Here is a 25,069-nt window from a genome sequence, read left to right as displayed (position 1 = left end):
GGCAGCCCGGCTAATAAATTCACAAACTTTATAAAACAAAAATTATTTTTAATATTTTAATTAAACACTAAGGAGCTTAATGGGCCTAAACTTTTCTTATTAGGCCTAAGCCTTAATTGGTGAGTTAATTAGTGTATAAATATATGGAACCCTCCCCAACCTATACCATACTCACGGCCACACACTCCAACCAACTCAAAACACTCCCCATCAGCCATATACACGACACACACACCACAATTTTGAAGAAAAAAATTGAAAGTTTGCAAGGGTTTCAAGCCGTCGTTTTCTCGTCGCCGTTTCTTCGCAATCGTCAACGTTTATTCGTGCGTAAATTACGCAAAGGCACGCCATATTCTCCTTTTACTCATCATCACACCATATTATTTATTTTTGTTTGAAATTGCATGAAAATAAGTTGCACCTTTGAAGATTTTCGTACATGCACCTTATATGATTTTAAAAACATGTATTTTGATCCAAAAACCATGAATTACATGTACCTAAGGGGCTGCCATGATTAGGGATTGGTAAAGGATGGTTTTACACAAGTTTAAGGAGTCCTAGAACACTAGAGATATGCTGCACACGTTCATGAACCAAGATGGAACAAACTTTCTGTCATGTTAATCAAGGGGCTCGGTTGATGGGGAGTTTGTGGCTTGGCTTGGCTTGGCAGGGGCTGGACCAGGCTGGGCTAGGGTCATGTGTGAGTCAGGGGAAGAGTCCTAGCCATGCTAGGACTCGAGATAAGTGGGCTGGGAGGAGTCCTATCCAAGAAGGACTCCCACCCGTGAGTTACAGCAAGGTGGCGCAGGTTGGCAGCTTGTGCAGGGAAGAGAGGGCTCGGCCTGGGGGCTCTGGGCTTGGTTAGGTCAAGTGGTTAGGGTCCTAGGAGAGTGCTTGAGAGGCTGGTTCAAGGGGTGGCTCGGTGGTTGGGGCCCTAGCAACAAAAACGTGAGTTACGGCAGCAAGCTAGCTAGGGAGCGCGATGGTTGCTGCCACTGGATTCAGAAGCTTCGCTGCTGGGTTCCAGGATTTGGGATGGTCTGGACGTGGTCCAGGGAAGGTTAGGGACAGGTGGGCTCGGTGGTGTCTTTGCTGGGAGAGTCCTAGTTGGGTTAGGAGTCCAAGACACACAAGGAGAGACACACACACACCCACATGCAATCGGGTTCAATGACAGCAGGATTTTCGAGGGTTTAAGTGGCTGTTCAGGGGCTTGGGCTTGGTCAGGAGGGTCCCTAGATGGATTTGCTAGGTTTTGGTTCAAGGTGGCTCGGGCGCGGCTCGAGTAAATTGGGAGATGGCTCGGTGTGTTCGTCGAAGGGTCAAAAACGAAAATTAAAGAACTAAAATTGATTCCATGGGTCCACGGGGGTGGCTCATGACTTGGAAGGGTAGAATAAATCATAAAAAGGTTATGGTAAAAATTTGGGATCAAAATAATGAGTTTTGGATTTATTCGGGATTTAATCGTCGCACGAAACGCTAATTAACGAGTTAATTGAAACGCATAGTTTTAAGCCTTATAAAATTATGAAAAATTAGGGTTAAGCTTAAATAATTATTATAAGTCTAAGTTTTTAATTTGGGAATTTTATATTAAGGTTTGGTTTAATTCAGGATTAAAACGCATTAATACGTTATATTTAAAGATTAATTTAAAAGTCATCGAATTAAGCTAAATAAAAATATAAGAAAATTCCTATAGGCTTAAATAATTATTTGTGACATGTTAGAGTCAATGAATTCAAGAAAATATTAAAAAACTAGAAATTATACGTCCAGGGGTAAAACGCTCTTTTTACACCTAGAAATTAGTAAACGTCATGGCAGTGCCCTATTTGCTGTTTTATATGTTAATATGATTATGTAACATGTTTATGAATTTTTATATGTTGAAATATGATTTTTAAATGTCCATGGATTATTAAGGGTTAAATTGGTCATTTAAAAGATATGTTGCATGCTTGGTTTCAAAATAAAAATGATATTATATGCATATTTTATAAGTGATGGAAATACGACATGTTGAAGGATGTGAAGGGATTGTGACTACTGAATATGTTGGAAATATCGTGAGAGTTATGGTCCCAGTGGGAGCCCGACGATCGTGTTTCCTTGGATACGGATACGAATACGTGATACGAATACGAATATGTTAATACGTTGGCCAAGGTCCAGTTGACCGGTGAGAGTGTTGCTGGTGTTCCCGCCGCCCAGTACTGTGGTTTCTTTAGATGGATCCATCGTCCAATACGTTTAAGAATACGAGTCGCAATCACGATCTGAATTCAACAAACACGAACATGAACATGAATATGAATATGAATATGGACACGAATATGGATATGAATATGAATATGTTTATGGGATATGTGTATGTTTATATGAAAACGTTTTTATGAAACTGTTTTTATGCATCATGAAAATGTTTACGAAAATATTTATGTTTATGCATCTTCATGAAAATGATATTTTAAGTACAAGTATTTTTCACTGTTATATGTTAACTGTATTACGTATTACTCGTTATCAAGAATATGACGTGTTGAGTCTTTAGACTCACTAGGTGTGATTGATGCAGGTTATATTGATTATGAATATGACAATGGAGGTCTTGATGGTTGATCTGACTGGATTGAAGGTGCACATAACCCGAGAACCGACGCTAGTTTTCCGCACTAGTTATGATTTATGATTTTAAGTAATGTTAAAGATATTTTTACGATGTTTTATTTGCGAGTGGTTTTTGAGAGGTTATAGTATGGGCTATACTTTTCAAATGTGAGTTGGTTGATTTATTTTAAAATGATGTCAAAAATATTTTATGGTTCGGCCGATGCTATGTGAGATTTAAAAAAAAAAATTCTAGTACTTTTTAAGTAAACGAATAAGTAGACGTTTCAGGTTAGATAAAAATTATTCAATATAAAAAACCGTACGATTTAGAAAAAACACTTGGCTCTGATACCACTATTGGATCTCGGTTTTCTCGTGCCCAAAACGCAGCGGAAGTTTTAAATTTTTTATTTTATTTTGACAATCAAAATAATTGTTTGAACACTCGTATGATTTTAATAATTAAACATACATAGGATGGTTAAAAATTTTACCTTTGGTGAATGATTCACAAGGCTCCAACTATTTCGAGATTAGCGGAGATAGGTCTTGATGTATTTCCTACGATCTTTCTTCAAGAACTCCTTCCTTCAATATTCGAATCAGGTCCACGACTAGAAGATTTGTTCCTCTTCCAAATAGCACTAGAATATTTGGAAGAAGTTTCAACGTTGGAGATTAAAAATCGAGAGGCGGCCCAACCACTTTTCCAAGAGAGGATGGCCGAAATATTTGAGAGAGAGAGGAGAGGAATTTTCGAAAATTTGTTGTCAAGTGGAGACTATGGTTATGGCTTGCTTACTCCCTTTTATAAACAAGTCATGACCTAATATTCATAATTAGCATTAATGGGCTTGATTAATTAATTGAGCTAGTCTCACTTAATTAATTAATCAAAGTCCATTAATAATTTTAATTATTTAGTATGTTGGATTAGTGCTCCTACAAACCAATTAAACACACTTCCTACTATATTTAATTTAATGTTTAATAAACTCAACTTTTGAGCTTAATAAATTAAATCCGCAAATTTTATAAATTCAATTCCTTGAATTTATTCTCTCCAAATTTTATAAATTCATAAATTCAATTTCTTGAATTTACTATCTCATAAATTCAACTCCTTGAATTTATTTTCTCAAATTTTAATTATTATAAATTCAACTTCTTGAATTTACCATACCATAATATAAATTCAACTTCTTGAATTTATTCTCTTAACGGGAACAAATGATCCAGTGCTTGTGTGACCCTCAATGGTTCAGGGATAGAGCTAGCCGTGGGTTCACAACTCTTTGTGATTCAAGACATAATCATTTATTCGGGCTTACCCTAATTTGCCTCATTCTATGTATCAACAATTGATCATGAGAATGACAGAAATCATATTTCTGTTTAAACCCATCGAATCATGGTAAGAGCGTCTAGTAGCATCGCCTCATGATTCCCAAGGTATCACTGATAGTGCCTGCAAGAACCAGTTGGTTATGATTAACGTACAGTACGGTCCCTTCATCTCATATATTCTGATCGAATCTGCAAACATTGGTTCATCGAGGGTTGCATAAGAATTCGATAACTATGTGACACATATAAATAGTGGCATCACATGTACTATTAGAGAACTCCTTCTCCAACGTACGTCTCATACTCTGGCCAGAGATTCCATGCACTATTATTTCATCAAATCACATAGGATATCCACACCGTGAGCGGTGAATTCTCGACTACAATGCACTGGCTCCTACATGTGTCGCAACTGTACTCAATCTCGCCACCTGATGACTTACCTGGAGCCGGTAAACGAGTCAAAGAACAGCCCTAGCATATAAAGCCTCAGTGTTGTCCCGAGTCGTAAGGACTAATAGTGTACAATCATAACCACGAACTTATCCTCTCGATGCATGATAACCACTTGGAAAGTCCGATGGAGGGTTGTTCGGTATAATTATCAAATGACTACCCATTTGCGTGTTTGAACATCTCTATGCCCTTACCAAAAAACACGGTACACAGCATCACAGATGCTAGTCTCGAGCTCAAGTGACATTTATCCATGTTTTAGGTGGCTGAATCGACTAGGAACGAATTTAGATTAAAATAATAAATTATATTAAAATAAAGATTGTTTATTACAATTGAGTCAATAAATTACCTAGCCAACAGTTGGCTTACAGAGCATCTACTCTAACAAATTCAATATTTCTACAACTAAAATTTATAAAACCCATCAAATAATCAAACACTTTATCTTGACTTTGATGTTAGTGGATCATATGGCTGGTCATTTTAACAAAATATAACATTAGCAATAACGATTCAAGTTTTTTTAAAAAAAATTTAAAAATTGTATCAGTCTACCTTTTCGGATGGCCTGGCAAATAGCTCTTTGATATAGATTTATCTTTGACATTGATTATTTGCAAATAAAAACAATTTCTTGATAATTTTGGCAGTTAGAATTAAGCCTAAAACACTTTTAGGTTGCCCATAGATTGATTTATTCAAATGTATTTATGTAGTTTTAGGCAAAGCAAGAACATAAATTTCAAATTCACTTCTTCCACGTTTATATAAGATTTCATATTAAAATGAAGGCATTTGAAATTCATTATACTTTATGTAACTAATGTGTAAATAAGTATGTTATAAATTTAAGATTACATATATTATTTCATTGTTAACAATAAAAATATAATCAAAATCTATTTATTTTCAAATTCATTCATCCAAACACAACATCCGCGGTCTTCTATGTGTCGGGTGAAGGTAAGGGCATCGATATTATGCATACCTACCAAGCTTCTTAATTTATGTTCCACCGTATACATACGGTTATGATACGTAGAAATGTAGGATATGTAGACCTCATGAATTCTTGAAGTTTAATTTTGTCTCCATTTCCATGTTAAAAATGTGCCAACTATGATTTCGACAGCTAAAGAGAGCGATAGGCCACCTTGATGATCATGACCAGTCTCGTTTTTCTCGTACGAATTCCCACGTCAACCCCTAATTTCAACTTTTATTTCAAAAAACAGATATTATTTGTGTGAAGGGTTTTTTAAAACTGAAGATAATTTGCTGAATGGGAAAAATAGAGAGATTTGAGGTAACGTCCGTTTTAACATGTTCGAGATTTATATGTCTTCAACGCACTACTTTTTTCCCAACACTTTTTAAACTGGTTTCAACATGTAGAAAGTTGGATTTTTATAAGAAAATATCCTATGGGGAATAGAACCATTTTTAAAACTCATTTATTGCGAAAGACCCACAAAGCCTGCAATGTTGAACAACCAATTTTCAAATCCATAGAAGAATTTCTTTAATCCAAATGTTTGTCATAAATCAGAGCTCGTCCGGTTGCTGGCTCAAGCACCTGATGAGACCAAAGATACGACAGAATGAATTGAAACCCCAATCTAATTAGTTCGTATTTTAACGTTCTTACTTCAAGAATAAATTACATCACCACAGAATTGCATAGTACAAAACATTCAGACACCTAACCCTGTACAAGAATGAAGTCGCGAATTCTTGTACTCCGTATTTTGTAGAAAAATAAATCATCTATCGGCTTCATGGATCCAATCCTCTCTTTTACGGGAAATTACGGGAAATTCTTGTACTCCGTATTCTGTGATCAGGCTAAAAAACTCAAGTCATTGCTCTATAGGGATCTATACTAATGCTGATGTAACAATAAAAACATTCAAATGTCCCTAAATTCTTGAATCAGGTATATAAATACCAGCAGGAAATAATGTTAGTCTTGTTCAGGGCTTCTCGAACTAATTGAGCTTATGTGATCGAGTAACAAATTATAGATGTTATCAGCTGATGGACGATCGTCTGGATCCTTTTCGGTGCATTGACGGTACAGTTTCACGAGAAACCGGAGGGTTTCAGACTTGGTCTCGAGTTCCTTACCAGAATGAGCCAATTCCTCGAGTTCATCGGTTAATATAGGCCGCTCTCCCATCTGCACATAAAACCGATTTCGTCAGTCATGACAAACTGGTGCTGGAAAGAAATGAGCAACGGTCTCGTAGATATATAATGGAGGCACAGCCTACGTCCACAGATATAAAACCAAAAGAATTGGAAAAAAATGTACACTATATTTGTTTAACTGCCAAAAATATTTTCATTTCCATGGAACATATCCAAGAATGACCAAATTATTTTTTAAATCTTTTTCCAAAATAATTCATAACTCACCTTTCGTACTACCTACACCCTCGTGCAATCATCATTCCAATTTTAACTTTTCTCTCACTCAAAAAACAAATATAAAGATGTCTATAAGAACAGTTAAGTTTTAAATGAAAAGATTTAAAACGTTTCCATATTCATCGAGTAGGTTTCAAGAACAGGTTAAATATTAGGACTAAGCATAAAAAATTTGTAGCTTTGTAATGGTACTTGACAAATTTACGAAATCAGGTGGAAGCAAGTTCAGTTATCACCACAATTTTCATACCCTTAAATATATACGCATCAACTGGGCATAACATAGCAATTTACCTGCAGAAAATTATGAATTTCAGATTCTGATGATCCAGAATACGGGACCTGTAATGTTAACAATTCCAGAAGCAGACATCCAAACGACCAGATATCCACCTCCTGTCAAGGTACAAGTGGGGGAAAAATTGTAAGACACAACAAAACCTGAGTGTCTGATTGGAGATAACAAGAGACATTCAGAAAACAAGGTACTCTTATCAATTGATCAGGCTAAATAACATGCAATGGGTGTGAAGGACTGCAGTGAGAAACAGCAATATTAATGTTCCAACTTGCGGGAAACCAAAGAGCACAGGAATAAATTATAGTGGTAAGCAACTATGTTTTTAGTGATACAATTGTGCATCTGAAAAGAAGTTCTGATGAATGTTCCAGCATCCTCCTACCAAACAGACTAACCAAACAACATAGATATTTCCTATGTGCAAATAATTTATGAAAACCAATTCAACCTATTCAAATATATTTTCATAACACTACACAGCACACCCAACTGAAAATTCAATAAAGCAAGAATTACAACTTATATATACTTAACAATTCAATTATCACCACAAGTCAGTTACCGAAACCCTGTCATGAACAGTAACTCACCAATCCATACGTGTTATGTTCATGCATTGAGCGAAACACCTCAGGAGCCATCCACCGAGGAGTGCCGACACAGATATTAGGTGGAGGTACTCCAACATGAGCAATGCAGCATGTATGCAAGTAAGAATGAAGAGGGATTGCCCTATCAAAATCACAGATCTTCACAATAGGCGAACCATCATGCTTTCTTTCCTCCAGATCAATCAATACATTCTCGCTTTTTATGTCACGGTGAATTATGTACTTAGAATGAAGTTCAGTCAATGCAAAGGAGACATCCCTGGCAATAGACAATGCCAAGTCTAGATCAACATGCTTCTCACGAGAACTTGATAGTTTTTCCACGTAGCTCTGTGGATTTCAGACGGCATAGAAGATTAGGCATAAAAACTACTTGGAAGTTGAGGAACGACCGTGCAAAATGCTTCGACTTAAAAAAACAGTCACCTTTAAGGAGCCTCCTTTTATGTACTCCATCAATATAGCAGACTGTAATGAACGGTCTCCAGAATTTTCTGCTGTCGCAGACCACTTGGAAGATATCTGATGACCGTAAAATTCTACTATGCAAGAATGTTTCAAGACACGCAACAATCTGACTTCCCCTAAACAAGATAACTCAAATTTTCTGACTTCATCAGCAGGAGCCCCACTTACTTCCATTGTCCGTACCTGCATAATGATAAATTAAGAAATGCTACACGCCCAATAGACATTTGTTTTATAAATCAGGTCATGTGGTCACAGCCAAATGCGTATTGAAGATATTCAGATCAAGCAAACGGCTACAGTCAAGTGCAAAACCTGATAGAAGTCACTAGAAAAAAGGGCAATCCGCTAAAATGTAATAGATTAATAAATACATATAAAGACCAAAAAGATAAAGATTCTGAAATGTATGTAGTCCGTCATTAGAACAAATAGGAAAATATACCTTCATTGCAGCCTCAAGGGATCCAAAATTACAGCGCATCAAAGTAGTCGATGCGAGTCTCCCGATTTCATCAGATTCAGATACAGATGGAAATGAACTACTAGGGCTAGCACCTTCGTCAGTAACAAGAGGTTTATAGACATGGCTTAAAGGAATATACCTAAAACAAAAAGCATGTCCATTCTAACTTAAAATACTAAGTCAACAGAGCAATTTGAATACTTTAAAAAGTATAATGCCACAAAAATCATAGTCCTTCATGTATACCAAATACTACAAATAGATAATTCGACATGGATCACCAAACTGTTCAAACATGTCATGGAAGACTGAAACATTTGAAACAAAATAAAGCATATGAAAAACATCTGAACTACTCAGAATAAGTGACAAGCTAAAAGATCATTTAAAGTTGGCTTCAGAATTAGAGTTGGCTTCAAAAAAAGTATTATCTTCTAAAAGTATGAGACCAGTAGTATTTCAAGGTGAAACATTCATCTAGTGACAAAGTTCCACGTCGCTAAGACTTTATTCAAATCAACAAAATAACATGACTAGAATCTCAACGAACATATTCAATCATATCTAAAACAAAGATGTCATATTAGGTAAGCATGCCGATAACTACCACACAAATATACATATACATGTAACTTTTAGGGTGATAAATCTGTAGAAGACTCAATTTCATACCTGCAGGCATACTCTGGGTCACTTTCTCTCCGGATGTCATGTGGATGGCATGCATCGACTATCATGCGAACCAGTGACTGACCCTTTTTTATGACAACTACATTCCAGGCATGCGGTAAAAAATCCAAGTAGCCCCTGACAAGTTCACAAGGGATCTGAGGCTTCATCCGATCACATAGATACTACAGCAGACAACAATGACATCCTTTCAGTAATACTTCGAAACTGTTGACTTGACACATACATTTGATTTTTAAATATATATATATATATAGACATATACAAGAGCCAAAAAGTACCTTCAACAGCAACGCCCTATGTCTACAAACACCAAATTGTAGATCCCCAATAGGAATTACAGTGGAATCACGTCTTTCTTTTATAAATCGAAGAGATTTTTCACAGATATCATGGAAAACAATATCATCTACAGATTCCACACCCTGCCTGGAGGTTTTATTATTGGCTTCACTCATTCCAGTTGCACAGGTACAAATAAAAGGTTTCTTGCAGTTTGAACCAGAAACAGCTTTTCGTGTCGTCTGAACAACACATTTGTCACTTCCACCAAAATGATCGGATACAAAAAGAGCAAGCAACGAAGCAATTTGCAAATTATCAATTACTACTCCTCTATGTCCGTCGATAGAATGCTTCATCTGATTAAATTGATACACCAATTGTCGAGCACGCAACAATATGGAATCTAACTCCTCATCCCTTCCCCTGGATCAGCAATTTAAGATTATTACAACCTTTACAGCTACTAACCTAATAAAAATCTGCTTTAAATCTGATTAGATGAGAACATCCAATAGGTGACAGGCTAATATTATTTAAAACAAAGCACAATTATAGAGGAAAGAAATAAAAACTAAGCTCAATAACTACCTATCAAGAAGAATCACTTCCCGAGAATTTATATGCAGTTTTTTTTCATAGCCATCAAGCGGCATAAATGGCCGATCTCGCCCTGCATCGTAAAATCCATCAGGTAGGTAGTCCCCAACCCCACAAAACGATCTTTCACTATATTGGCAAGACAAGAAAGAGGGATCATCGGTTGGTCTCCGTGATTTAGTGGGCTTTGGGTTGTCAATATCCTTCTCATAATGCCTTTTTGACTTTTGTCCACTATTAGATGTTTCAGAAGAGGAACCTTCACCCACAACCTTAGAAGAATCTGAAACAGAGTCCAAAACTGCATCATATCCAGAACCATCAGGCTCTGCCTCCTTATGCATCTCATCGGAGTCAATTGCTGAACATAAACATCCATCTACAGATTCTTTTGTAACACTTAAATCATCATCCCCAGGAATAAAAGGTGAACCTACATGCATCTCACCTTCTATAATTAGATCTTTGCAATCAAGCTCTGCATCTGCAACAACAGATAAATCTTTTGACAAGGCATCATCACTATGAACAGAGACTTTGCACATCATGCATTTCTCTGACGAGCTTTGAATTGTTGCATCAACTTTCCACTTCTTGCAGTTATCCAATCTCTCTTGTCGAGCTTTTGTTCGTAAATTATACCTACGCTTCCATCCCTTGGACCTTCGTGCAGCTAAACATCGATTATTAGGAGATAATCCAACTAATTGACTTGATGGCACAGTAGAAGAGCCTGCAACATGTCGAACCAATAGCATTAACCCAATGCAAGATTAAAAAGAAAAAACAACATACAGTCACAGTTTTTGTGTGTGTGTTTGAGGGCGGGCATAGGGGCAGCACACAAGCACCCATACAATCAGAGAGAGATAGAGATGCCTCTTCATTACAAGGACTATCATGAATCTCCTGGATGACACCTTCATATACATCCATCTCAGCAGATTCATCAGTGGATAGGTCTTTGCTATTCCCTTCCAAATTGCAGCATATCCATGAAGGTATTCGACAATCATATAGCTGATTGTGCTTCAAAGAGTATTGAGAAAAAAATTACCCAATTTTCTAAAACATTCCGAACAAAGGCTAAAAAGATAGGCAGTTTAACATTTGAAAAATGAAAAGGAATTTTCCACGGAAGAAAGAGATCATGACGAGGATTTCTCCACGGAAGATAGAGATCACATCAAGAAAATATTTGTATCCACCGTTATCCTTATGGGTACGCACCTGAAGATTTAGACTTTTAAGGGTACGCATTGATTCAAGTTCAAGAGACCCCAAAGATGTCAACCGGTTACTTGATAGGTCAAGGTTTTCCAATCTATTCAGATATGAAAGTCTTGATGGAAGCTGGTTTAATTTATTTTTAGCGACTTTAAGTGATACCAATAGGTTCAAGGAAGCAATTTCATCCGGTAAATTCCTCATCTTGTTAAACGAGATATCCAAGAACTCTAAATTCTCAAGGTAGCCAATTTCTGGAGGAAGGTATCTGCAGGAAAATAACATGCACATGAAATATAAAGCATCACCAGCATAAGCACAACTGATGGCACAGTTTACATAACTGTTGATGCATAATGATGAAATAACATTTATAACACACCATCGTCAAACTACATAAATAGAAACTATATAGATAACGTTGCATATATCGACCAACTACATATGGAGCAAATCTATCCATACGAGGTTTAAAGGTTCCACCTATTGAAAACTATTTACCGACAAAAGCTCAATCAACAGTTTTGTCGCATGCTAACTAGTTTTGTAGTATGTTGCATAGACCTTAAGATTCAGTTGATGCACTGATATTGGGCAGTCATTATGGGCCAACAAAGATGTGGTTCTTCTCTTGGTCCAATGTTTGAAAAATGAAAATACAGTCACAGAAGAAAAAGGGGAGGAGTAGAGGGATTAATGGGAAAAAGGGTCAATACGAAGAGAACTCGGAGTTTTTTGGAACAGTGTGTAAATCACCCAAATTATCGATGTCTAAAACCTTGAAAATTATGCAATTCGTGTTTGATGCTTCAAGTATTGTGAAAAATGAAAAATATATATTGATACTCCTCAATCAGATATTATAAAATTGAATACATTACAACACTTGGATACCTACCCCTACCCCTGTCCAAGCCTCCCATGCTTTTCCCAACAACAAAATATAAAATTTACATTAGTCATCGTACCGCGTAAATCTCCACATTTGTGTTTGATTGATTAAACATGGTTGTAAGCCACCTACAGTGGTTACACAGAGCTAAAATTCAAATGCAGCATAGGTGATCTTAAGTTCTCAACTAACAGAAACTAATCCTAAGATTTTTTTCAAGTATTTCAGTACTCTGCATAGCTTTCATTAACTTGCCTTAGAGTTCATAGCACCTATTGGAGGCAAAATCGCTCACTTTGTCTAGTAAGTGACTTTATAATTGCTTTTCAAAGAACTAACAGGTATTAATCACAAAGTTCTGTCACACAACTTTCGATTCAAATCAAAATGACTTTTACAGGCATACTGAACATAACTTAGTCACTCATATGGAATACAGTTGGCAACGTATAACATACATAAAAATTGAAACTGGCAGGAAAATAACATACAGTTCACATACAACAGCAATCTTTGACAGGCGTACGAACATTATTCTCAACGGTGATGAGCATCTTTATTACCTGATCGAAAAATGACAGACAGACAGCCTGGTTAAGCACTTAAGCCCGGCAATCTCACTCAAAATTGGATAAGCTGATTGCCTAGGTGGCACTCTAGAAAGCTCCAATTCTTTCAAGTTCTTCAATTTACTCAACTCCAACCCACTCAATCCGGGAATAGAAACTTTCACTTGCAAACGTTCCAGCTCAACCAAGTTCTTAAACTCCCGGGGAAACAAATTCATCTCATTCGCGAAAAACTTCAGGGTCTTCAACCCCTGAAGCCTCCCCACAACTCTAGGTATTAAATTCAACTCATTCTTATACAAATACACCTCCTCCACCTCATTATGGCGGACATTAATCAAGGGAAAATCCAAGATTTCCCCAGAAACATCTATAGTTGAGTCCAAATTCAAATCACTCTGGCCACAATCTTCTTCCGGAGTCTCCGTTACCTTGACTAGTCGGGAATTCTCACGCTCCTTCAAAGCGGGAGTTTCTATCGTCTCTAATTCATGAACCTGCGTCATTCCTTTCCACAAAAACTAGACACTAAGCTTGGAAAGGAAGATAAGGGTCGGATTTTGAAATCAGTTAAGACTGATACACGCATACATGTAAGTATAGGCGCTTGTATAAACCGCAGGAGTATAAAATTTCCGTAGTTCGGGAAGGAGCGGGAAGGGGAAGATTACAGATGAAAACCCTAGAATCTAGACGAAGGATGGCGCTGGAAAGGAGAGATATTTAAATGTGGTGGTTGATTTGAAATTTTGGGGTAATATGGGGGGCGTATTTGAATTGTCTATCATTATCGCCAAATTTAAATTAATATGGGATTGTCGTGAGCCGAATTTCCCTAATTCGGACCTGTCGAGTCAAGAGAAAATTAGACTCCGATCTGTTCGGACCCAAAATTCGATGGATTCAATCTAGGTTTGATTTTCAAACCCATTAAATATTAGACATGTTTTTAATTTTGTAAAATACGTATAAAAAAGTCTAAAAATTAATACATTCATCAAAATGAGATCCAAACTATAAAATTTTAAGAATAAATAATCAACAAAGAACATCAGTTATGTAAATTAAGGTTAAGAATTGTGATCTTCATTGCTTAATATAAAATTTAAATATAATATTAGTATTATGTATATATCAAGATAGGTTCATTAAACTCGTTACTCATCCCGACACGTGATACTATATCGGTTAATTGCGTTTGGACTCACATTCAACCTATTTACGGGGTCGAATTTAAACCCGGCTTATTGTCATCGTTGATCACATATGAGATTCCGGAAGGATCACATTGATATACTTCGAAAATAAACAATGGTGAATAACACATTTTAGAAATACTATATTACCAGTAAATCAATTTATTTATTAAAAATTATAAAAATTTATATGAGACCGGCTGTCTCAATAATTAATTTTGTAAGACGTACTTTTTACAGACCTGAATCACTCAAAGTATTAATTTTTACGCCAAATTATTATTTCACTTCATGTATGGAACTTGTCGATCTATCTGACGGATAAAAATCTATGAGATCGGAGAACTACCGAACAAATTTTATAACAACAATAATGAAATAACCCACATAAAACTTATTTTATTGTTGATTTGATTTCAGACTAAATAATATATGTTTGATTTTGCGATGTATTCTATTCGATCAAGTTGAAATTCAAATTCATGATCACATTATTAAAATATCTTTAGTTTTTAGGGTTTAGAAGCTGCTTGGTTCACAGTGATTCTCTATCTGACTGATAGTTTCTTCTGTTTGATACTTTTTGTGAGTTTCATATCATTTAGATATATTCATCATGTTTCAGTTTGTCAATTGTTGATGATTTTCTCATATCTTGTTTTCGGGTTAATTAATTTTATATTGATTTTCAATGATGGTGTTGATTTTGTATGGAACACAGATTTTCATTGGATTTAGTGTTTGCTTGATATGGTTAATAAACTGAAACTACCGAGTTAAGATTTCCAATAGAAATAAATTAGTTGGACTCTTGTCAGTGTATATTTTGATTTTAAGCTCATGGTTAATTATGCATGCGATATATGATGATAAATGCTCTAGAATTTTCAGCTAAATCAAGCACCAATTAATACACGGCTTCCGTATATTAGCTATGGGTTATAGATAGTGAAAGAGTACGATCGGGAAGTCTTGTTTTACTTTTCCACAGTATACTGAGAAATTGTTTTTATTCACATTGAATTTAAATTCTTCCAATAGCTACACGAATCTGTGAGGGCAAGGATATTCTTCGACAATGTTACTGTCGGAAAAGGAATGTAGTAGACATATGACAGACAAAGATATTAATGAGGCAAGTGTATGAAATTTCAAAAGAAAGACGTGTTTTAATGGTTGTCTATGCATCGGAAATTTCTCGAAAATTTCAGATAGAAGACGGAAGATGCGTATTATACGCGTCTTCACACGGACAAAGGGCTCTATAAATAGAGCTCCCCCCTTCATTCTGAAATCATCCCTTCTTCGAGTTTTCTCTCATCTTATAATCATTTGAGTGCTTATTTCTATAATATTTGTGAGGTGTTTTATTTTCCTGTATTAAGAGAGTGAGTGTTCTATTTGGAAACAGAGTGAGTGAGTTGTACACCACAAAATATTATAGTGGAAATTCTTTTCATCTGGTCCGTGGTTTTTACCCTAATAATTTTTAGGAGTTTTCCACGTAAATCCCGGTATCCAGTTTATTGGGTTTTATTATCTCAAATTCCGCACGTGAGACCAACAAGTGATATCACAGCCTTGGTTTAAAATTTATTAAAATTCTGAGTATGCTCTGTGGTTGCAGCCTAGACTGATCTTCCACATCAGAAAAGTTTTTTTTTGAGATTTTTTGTTAAGGCAGGATTATTTTGTCCAGTCTACTAAAACTGTTGTAGACATAATGACGGGCATGTACGATATAGCAAAGTTCAACGGAAGCAATTTTATGCCGTGGAAAATAAAGATACAAGCAGTTTTAAGAAAGGAGAATTGTTTTGCGGCTATTGGAGATAGACCGGTGGAGTTTACGGATGATGGAAAGTGGAATGAGATGAATGATAATGTTGTTGCCAATTTACACTTGGCTATAGCAGACGTAGTTTTGTCAAGTATCTCTAAATAAAAATAGCTAAAGCTATCTGGGATACCCTGACAAAGATGTACGAGGTCAAGTTGTTGCACAACATGATTTTCCTAAAGAGAAGACTTTATACTCTTCGGATGGCGGAATCCTCATCGATGACCGACCATATCGACACACTAAATACTCTATTTGCCCAACTCACTTCCATGGGACATAAAATATGGGAAAATGAACGTGCGGAGCTTCTACTTCAAAGTCTACCAGATTCATATGATCAACTTATCATCAACATTACCAACAATATTCTTATGGGCTTTGTAAATTCGACGATGTCTTAACTGCGGTTCTCAGAAAAGAAAGCCGGCGCAAGAATAAAGAAGATAGGTTGGTAACTTCGAAGCAGGCAGAGGCTTTACCGATGATAAGATGAAGATTTATGGACCGTGACTGCAGTGGGAGCCAAAGACGAGGTAGATCAAAGTCGAGAAGTAAAAAAAAAAATATTTACTGCTTTAAATGTGGCGGTAAAGGGCACTTCAAGAAAGAGTGTACGAGTATCGATAAAAGCTCTCAAGGAAATGTGGCCAGTAATTCAGGCAGTGATGAAATATTATTCAGCGAAGCAGCAACTGTAGTAGAAGGCATGCACAAATTTTGTGACACATGGATTATGGATTCAGGAGCGACATGGGATATGACGTCTCGGAGAGAATGGTTTGATCATTATGAATCAATCTCAGGATGATCTGTATTCATGGGAAATAATCATGCCTTGGAAATCGCTGGGGTCGGTACTATCAAAATTAAAATGTTTGATGACACCATTCGCACCATACATGAGGTACGACATGTGAAGGACTGACGAAGAATCTTTTGTCCTTGGGGCAATTGGATGACATTGGGTGCAAAACCCGTATCGAGAATGAGATCATGAAAATTGTGAAAGGAAGCGCTTGTGGTTATGAAGGCGGAAAAGGTTGCTACAAATCTGTATGTACTTTTGAGAGAAACACACAAAGAGGCAGAACTAGCTGTTGCATCAATTGATTCAGGAGAAGAATTAACAGTGTTATGGAATAGAAAGCTCGGGCATATGTCAGAACGAGGGTTGAAAATTTTCTAAGAACGGAAGCTGCTGCCGGGACTCACAAAAGTGTCACTACCCTTTTGTGAGCATTGTTTTACCAGTAAAGAAAACATATTAAAATTTGGCACTTCTACTGCAGGAGCAAAAGCATATTGGAGCTGATTCATTCGGATGTTTGGCAAGCACCGGTTGTATCCCTAGGAGATACGAGATACTTTGTCTCGTTCATCAAAGATTTCTCTAGGAGATGTTGGGTGTATCCAATCAAGTAGAAATCAGATGTTTTCCAAGTCTTCAAAGATTTCAAAACGCGGGTTGAACTTGATTCAGAAAAGAAGATCAAGTGTCTAAGGACTGACAATGGAGGAGAATATACCAGTGACGAATTTGGCGCATATTGTCAACATGAGGGTATCAAGAGACATTTCACGACGACTTACACACCTCAACAGAATGGAGTGGCGAAGCGGATGAACAGGACCTTGTTGGATAGAACAAGAGCTATGTTGAGGACTGCATGTCTATAAAAGTTATTTTGGGCCGAAGCAGTCAAAAACGCTTGTTATATTATCAATCGTTCTCCTTTAGTGGCGATTGATCTGAAGACTCTGATGGAGATGTGGACTGGGAAGCCGACAGATTATTCTCATTTGCATACATTTGGAAGTCATGTGTATGTTCTGTACAATGAGCAAGAAAGATAGAAGTTGAATTCGAAATCCAGAAAATGTATCTTCTTGGGCTATGCTGATGGAGTTAAGGGGTTTCGCTTGTGGGATCCTACTGTCCACAAGCTTGTCATCAGCAGAGATGTTATCTTCGAGGAAGATAAATTAGAGGGAGACAAAGGCACATCGAATTCAGAAACTACTATTTTTTAGGTGGAAAATAAGACGGACGAAGGTCAAGTTTCTTGTGAAGCAGTACCAGAGCACGAAGAACAAGAACATGTTGAGTCTGAAGTTTTCAATGTGAGGCAGTCAACTCGAGACAGAAGACCATCAGGTTGGCTTTCAGATTATGTCAATGAAAGCAATATTACATATTATCTATTATTAGAGGATGGTGAGCCATCGAGTTTCCACGAGGCTACTCAAAGCTCGGATATATCCTTGTGGATGATAGCAATACAAGAAGAATTGGAGGCATTAGACAAGAATAAAACTTGGGATCTTGTTACACTACCACGAGGGAGGAAAGCCATTGGAAACAGATGGGTCTATAAGATCAAGCGTGATGGTAATAATCAAGTGAAGCGGTATCGTGCTATATTGGTGGTAAAAGAGTATACTCAGAAAGAAGGTATTGACTTCAATGAGATATTTTCTCCTGTGGTTCGGCTTACAACAGTCAGAGTAGTGTTGGCATTATGTGCGGTGTTTGACCTACATCTAGAACAACTAGATGTGAAAACGACATTTCTTCATGGAGATCTTGAAGAAGAAATCTATATGCTCCAGCTAGAAGGTTTTGCGGAAATAGGCAAAGAGAACTTGGTTTGCAGATTGAACAAATATCTGTACGGTCTCAAACAGGCACCGAGTTATTGGTACAAGAGATTTGATTCCTATATCATGAGCCTTGGATACAACAGATTGAGTGCAGATCCTTGTACATATTTCTAGAGGTCTGATGATTATTATATTATTTTGCTGTTGTATGTGGACGACATGTTGGTAGGCCCCAACAAAGATCAGGTCCAAGGATTGAAGGCACGGTTGACTAGGGAATTTGATATGAAGGACTTGGGACCAGCAAACAAGATTCTAGGGATGCAAGTTCATCGAGACAGAAGTAACATAAAGATTTGGCTTTCCCAGAAAAATTATTTGAAGAAAGTCTTGCAACCCTTCAACATGCAAGATAGTAAGCTAATTTCGACCCCTCTTCCTGTTAACTTCAAGTTATCCTCCGAGATGTGTCCTAGCAGTGAAGCAGAGAGGATGGAGATGTCTCGAGTACCATATGCATCAGAAGTGGGAAGTTTGATGTTTGCCATGATATGTACAAGACCGGAGATTGCTCAAGCAGTGGGAGCAGTTAGTCGGTATATGGCAAATCCTGGACGAGAGCAATGGAGTACAGTTAAGAGGATCCTTAGATACATTAAGGGTACCTCGAATGCTGTATTATGTTATGGAGGATCAGATTTTACACTCAAGGGCTATGTCGATTCAGATTATGCAGGTGATCCTGATAAGAGGAAATCTACTACTGGTTATGTGTTTACACTTGCAGGGGGAGCAGTAAGCTGGGTTTCAAAACTGCAGACAGTTGTGGCATTAGCTACAACAGAGGCAGAATACATGGCAGCTACTCAAGCTTGAAAAGAGGCAATATGGATTAAAAGGTTATTGGAGGATATCGGACACAAACAAGAGAATGTTCCTTTGTTTTGTGACAGTCAGAGTGCCTTACTGATAAGTGCAATTTATTGTACTTTTATTACTTGTTTTTAACTTAGAATTTTGTGATTCTTGAGCAGGTTTTATGTGATTTGTTGTTTTAGTTTGGAAGCTTAGAATGAGAGTTTGGAGTAGTAAAGTGTTGAATTGGAAAGTGCAAAAGATAAAAATTGCCGAAGCTCCAGCGCACCCGGGCTAACAAAGAGAGCGCACCCGCGGTCAATGAAAATTGAATTTCAGAAAATCTGCCGAAGCTATACCGCACCCGCGGTCCTTGTTCTACCGCACTCGCGGTCACTGAAGTTCGAAAATGAAAGTTTTCCCCGAAACAGCAGCGCACCCGCGGTCTATATAGCAACGCACCCGCGGTCTTCGAAAAATAGAGTCTGAAAAATCTGTAACTTTGTGGGCTGCGCATGAAAGTCTATGAAAATGGTGTGCTACGATTTGAGACTTGTCTGGACTATAAAAAGGCATCATTTACTTACCATCTAGGGTATTGGGGATCAAAATAAGGAGTGGAGGCTGCTAGAAATTATTGAAGACTCAAGTTCTTCTAGTTCTTGAGAAATCTTTTGCACAAATCCGGGGACGGAAACAACACTTCAAAATCTTGGTCTAAGATCTTCTTTCTTTTATTTTTCATTTGATATGTCTTGTTTTAGAACTATGTTTTATTGTTTTGCTTGTGTTATTATGAACTAATTTTTATTTCTAGAGGAATGATGGAACATAACTAGAAACCATGTGTTGGAACCTATGAACTAAGTTATTTAAGTTCTTCATCTTGTTCATTTGTATTATTCCAATCTTAATGCTTTCAATTTATTGGCCATAAGTTGAATGATTTATATGTTTACAGTTTATCACTTGGAAAAGGAAATTATAAACAAGAAAAGAGAAAAATACATCAATGGTATTTATAGAGTTTGGGAGAGCCTATATTGCTATTGAAGCCTATAGAGAATCTAGTGCTTGATGTGTTATTTATTTGTAGATTGTTGATGGGAACATTGCAATCAAATTTTAGATAACCAATATCTATTTAACACTCGGGAGAGAGAGTAGATAACTAAAGGATTCTTGGCTAATAAATAAGAAGGATTTTTATAACATAGCCACAAGAAATTACACATGGTGGATAGTTAAGTGAAATCGGACCTCTAGATTTTTTATTCCATTGTTATTTGCTAAAGTTTGGTGTTATATTTTATTTAAAAATCCATTTTCAATTTAGTTATTCTTGCAAACAAATCTTTTAATCGATTTTTCTAAATAAAATCGAGACTATTTTAATTACAAGCATTAATATACATTTATATACATACTCCTCGTGGGATCGACACTTGTACTCGAAAATACATTTTATTACAACTTGACGTTGTGCACTTGCAAGCAATTAAGAAAACACGCAACAAGTTTTTGGCGCCGTTGCCGGGGAGTGTTTATTATAAATTTATATTAGTATTGTTACCAATTAGTCTTGATTTTAATTTAGAGCTGTTTCTATTGGATTACATTAAACATTGATTTGTTTCTTTTCTTTGTTTGACAGTGCATGCGAAGATCGCAAAATCTTGACTTGCTTATCTTTGATCCTGAGATCGAAAGAACCGCAAGAAGATTAAGAAAGGCAAGAAGAGAAGAGATTCAAGCAATGGCTGACAACAGAGATAATGAAAATCCACCCCCTGCAATACCTATCAGAGATCATTTTAGGCCGGTACTAAATGCTCATTACTCGAGCATAGCACGAGGGACTATTAATGCAAACAACTTTGAGCTCAAACCCGCATTGATAAACATGGTTCAACAGAATCAGTTTGGGGGAGCCGCTACAGCAGATCCTCATCTACATCTCAGAACATTCATTGAAATCACTGACACAGTAAAGATAAATGGTGTTTCTGATGATATAATTCGATTGCGCTTGTTTCCTTTTTCTCTTAGGGACCAAGCAAGAGGATGGCTCCAATCGCTTCCTTTGAGGAGTATCACTACATGGCAGGAATTAGCAACCAAGTTTCTTGCTAAATATTTTCCACCTGCGAAGTCTGCATAGTTGAAAATTGAGATAAGTACTTTTAGGCAGACTGACTTTGAGCAATTATATGAGGCATGGGAACGGTATAAGGAGTTGTTGAGGAGGTGTCCAAACCATGGTTTTGAAGATTGGATACAGATTGAATTGTTTTACATTGGTTTGAATGGACAAACAAGAGGCACTGGGGATGCAGCAGCTGGTGGCACGATATTTGCAAAATCACCTGATCAAGCATATGATTTGCTTGAACAGATGACCATTAACAGTTATCAGTGGCCGTCTGAGAGGTCAGGAGTAAAGAAGCCAGCTGGGATGTATGCCATAGATCCTATTACATCACTCACCGCACAAGTTTCAGCTTTAACAACTCAAATTGCAGCTATGAATAAAGCTAGTACAACAGAGGTTGAAAATGCATCGGTTGTTACTGAAGAACCACACATTCCTGATGAGGCTCCTTATATCAACAATAGGAATTTTGGTGGCTACGGAGGATATCGAGGTAACCCTCCCCCTAACACTTATCATCCTGGTTTGAGAAATCATGAGAATTTTTCATATGGTAATAATAAGAATGTGTTGAATCCTCCACCGGGGTTCAATATATCAAAGGGGGAAGGAAAACCTTCACTTGAGGATCTAGTTGGGACATTTGTTGCTGAATCTAGTAAAAGGATGGCTAGGACTGAATCTCGTCTTGATGACATGGAAACTCACATGGGAAATATGGGTGCCACAATGAAATCATTGGAGACACAGATTGGACAATTGGCTAATGCATTGAGAGATCAAAATAGAGGTCAATTTCCAAGTAATACTGAAGTGAATCCAAAGGAGCAATGCAAAGCTGTAACTTTGAGAAGTGGAAGAGAACTAGAGGTGCAAATTTCCAAGGAGAGAATTGACAAGGAGAAGACAGTTGAAAAAGAGGAAACTGAGGGATCCAAAGCTGAAGTTGAACAACCTCCGGTATTTAAGCCAACTCTTCCATATCCGCAGAGGTTCAAAAAGAAGAAATTGGATGATCAATTTGCAAAATTTTTGGAGATTTTCAAGAAGATTCACATCAACATTCCATTTGCTGATGCTTTAGAGCAAATGCCAAACTATGCAAAGTTCATCAAAGATGTGATGTCAAAGAAGAGAAAGTTGCAAGATTTCGAGACAGTGAAGTTGACCGAAGAGTGTAGCGCCATTCTCCAAAAGAAGCTACCACAAAAACTAAAAGATCCAGGGATTTTTACTTTACCTTGCATTATTGGTGGTACTCAAGTTAATAAAGCTTTATGTGATCTTGGAGCAAGTATTAATCTTATACCATTTTCTACTTATAAGGACTTGAAGCTAGGGGAGGTAAAACCAACCACTATAACTTTGCAACTTGCAGATAGGTCACTCACCTATCCTCGTGGAATTGTTGAAGATGTTTTGGTAAAAGTTGACAAGTTTATCTTCCCTGCTAATTTTGTAATACTTGATATGGAAGAAGATCAAGATGCTCCATTGATTTTTGGGCGACCCTTCTTAGCCACTGGAAAAGCATTAATAGATGTACACAAAGGAGAACTCACCTTGAGAGTTGGTGGAGAAGCTGTCATTTTTAATATATATCACGCCATGAAGGAGTCAGATGAGGTAAGCACTTGTAAAAGCATTGATGTTTTAGACTCATGTATGTCCTTTGATTGTGCAGGAACCAGGGATCCCTTGGAGAGCTGTTTGATAGGTGCTGCTGGAACTGTTGATGAAGAAAATTGGGAAGTGAAAGAGCAACGGGTGGCTCTTGAAGCACTGCAAAAAGAAAGGAGAAAAGATGCACCGCCTGAAGAGTTTAATGTAAATGAGAAAATTGAGGTAAAAGCACCTTCTCCTGAATTAAAGGAACTGCCAAGCCACCTTTGTTATGCATTTTTAGGTGAAAATTCAACATATCCGGTAATCATCTCTTCCTTTCTTACTTGTACTGAAAAAGAGAAATTGTTGAGAGTGTTGAGGAAATTTAAAACTGCATTTGGTTGGTCTATTTCTGATATCAAGGGGATTAGTCCCACTATGCATGCATAAAATTTTGATGGAGGAGTCGTATACTCCTTATGTGGGGATCACCAGAGGAGGCTAAATCCAGCCATGAAAGAGGTAGTGAAAAATGAAGTGTTGAAATTGTTAAATGCTGGAGTTATATATGCTATTTCTGACAGCAGTTGGGTATCTCCTGTGCAAGTAGTGCCTAAAAAGGGTGGAATGACTGTGGTAAAGAATGAAAATGATGAACTAATATCTACTCGTACTGTGACTGGATGGCGAGTATGTATTGATTATAGGAAGTTGAACAATGCCACACGTAAAGATCATTTTCCATTACCTTTTATTGATCAAATGCTTGATAGACTTGCTGGTTATTGTCACTACTGTTTTTTAGATGGTTATTCAGGTTATAACCAGATTGCTATAGCACCGGAGGATCAAGAGAAGACAACTTTCACGTGTCCCTATGGCACGTTTGCTTTTAGGAGAATGCCGTTTGGGTTATGCAATGCACCTGCCACTTTCCAAAGGTGCATGATGGCCAGTTTTGCAGATATGGTGGAGGAAATAATGGAAGTCTTCATGGACGACTTTTCGGTATTTGGTTCGTCGTTTGATCACTGTTTACATAACCTTTCCCTTGTTTTGCAGAGATGTCAAGAAAAGAACTTAGTTCTTAATTGGGAAAGTGTCATTTTATGGTCCAAGAGGGTATTGTTCTTGGACATAAAGTGTCTTCAAAGGGATTAGAGGTAGATAGAGCCAAAGTGGTTGCAATTGAAAAGCTTCCACCACCGAAGAACATCAAAGGGATAAGGAGTTTCTTAGGACACGCCGGGTTTTATCGTAGATTTATCAAAGATTTTTCTAAGATTTCTAAACCTCTATGTAACTTGCTTGAAAAAGAGTCGACTTTTATATTTGATGATGATTGTTTGCAGGCATTCGAGAAGATCAAAATGGCATTGGTAACTGCACCGATTTTGATAGTGCCGGACTGGAAGGAATCCTTTGAGCTAATGTGTGATGCAAGTGATTATGCAGTGGGTGTTGTATTAGGCCAAAGAAGGGAGAAGATGTTTAGGGCAATTTACTACGCAAGCCGCACGATGGATGCTGCACAGCAAAATTACACTACAACCGAGAAGGAGATGCTTGCAGTAGTATTTGCTTTCGACAAATTCAGACCTTATTTGATTGGCACAAAGGTAATCGTTTTCACTGACCATGCAGCTATTCGCTACCTAATCGCCAAGAAGGATGCAAAACCACGCTTGATAAGGTGGATTTTGCTATTACAAGAATTTGACTTTGAGGTCAAGGATAAAAAAGGTAGTGAAAATCAGGTAGCTGATCATTTGTCAAGGCTTGAGCTGGAGGAGAAGAAAGAAGAGGGAGTTATACAAGAAACATTCCCTGATGAGCAACTCTTCAAGGTA

General features: G+C 37.2%; 1 protein-coding gene across 3 annotated transcripts; it reads right to left on the bottom strand.

Annotated features, from left to right (window-relative positions):
* Positions 1 to 6,033: 6,033 nt before the first annotated feature.
* Positions 6,034 to 13,680, bottom strand: LOC142504554 (uncharacterized). 3 transcript variants are annotated; one of them, XM_075617401.1, is made up of 11 exons: positions 12,962 to 13,680; positions 11,510 to 11,774; positions 11,137 to 11,308; positions 10,271 to 11,012; positions 9,679 to 10,105; positions 9,380 to 9,561; positions 8,687 to 8,846; positions 8,200 to 8,424; positions 7,753 to 8,103; positions 7,156 to 7,257; positions 6,034 to 6,610 (listed from the first exon to the last, which is right to left on the bottom strand). In XM_075617401.1, exons 1-11 carry the CDS (start codon positions 13,471 to 13,473, stop codon positions 6,395 to 6,397), a joined length of 3,354 nt encoding a protein of 1,117 aa, XP_075473516.1. In that variant the 5' UTR covers positions 13,474 to 13,680; the 3' UTR covers positions 6,034 to 6,394. The 3 variants fall into 3 exon arrangements, with proteins under 3 accessions (XP_075473516.1, XP_075473517.1, XP_075473518.1); XM_075617402.1 differs by having other exon boundaries at positions 11,137 to 11,299; XM_075617403.1 differs by having other exon boundaries at positions 11,170 to 11,308; positions 12,962 to 13,679.
* Between the last annotated feature and the right edge of the window lie 11,389 nt (positions 13,681 to 25,069).

The sequence above is a fragment of the Primulina tabacum genome, chromosome 9, assembly GCF_025594145.1.
Source record: "Primulina tabacum isolate GXHZ01 chromosome 9, ASM2559414v2, whole genome shotgun sequence".
Taxonomy (NCBI): Eukaryota; Viridiplantae; Streptophyta; class Magnoliopsida; order Lamiales; family Gesneriaceae; genus Primulina; species Primulina tabacum.
The sequence above is the reverse complement of the archived record's forward strand: the minus strand, read 5'-3'. Positions and strand labels throughout refer to the sequence as shown.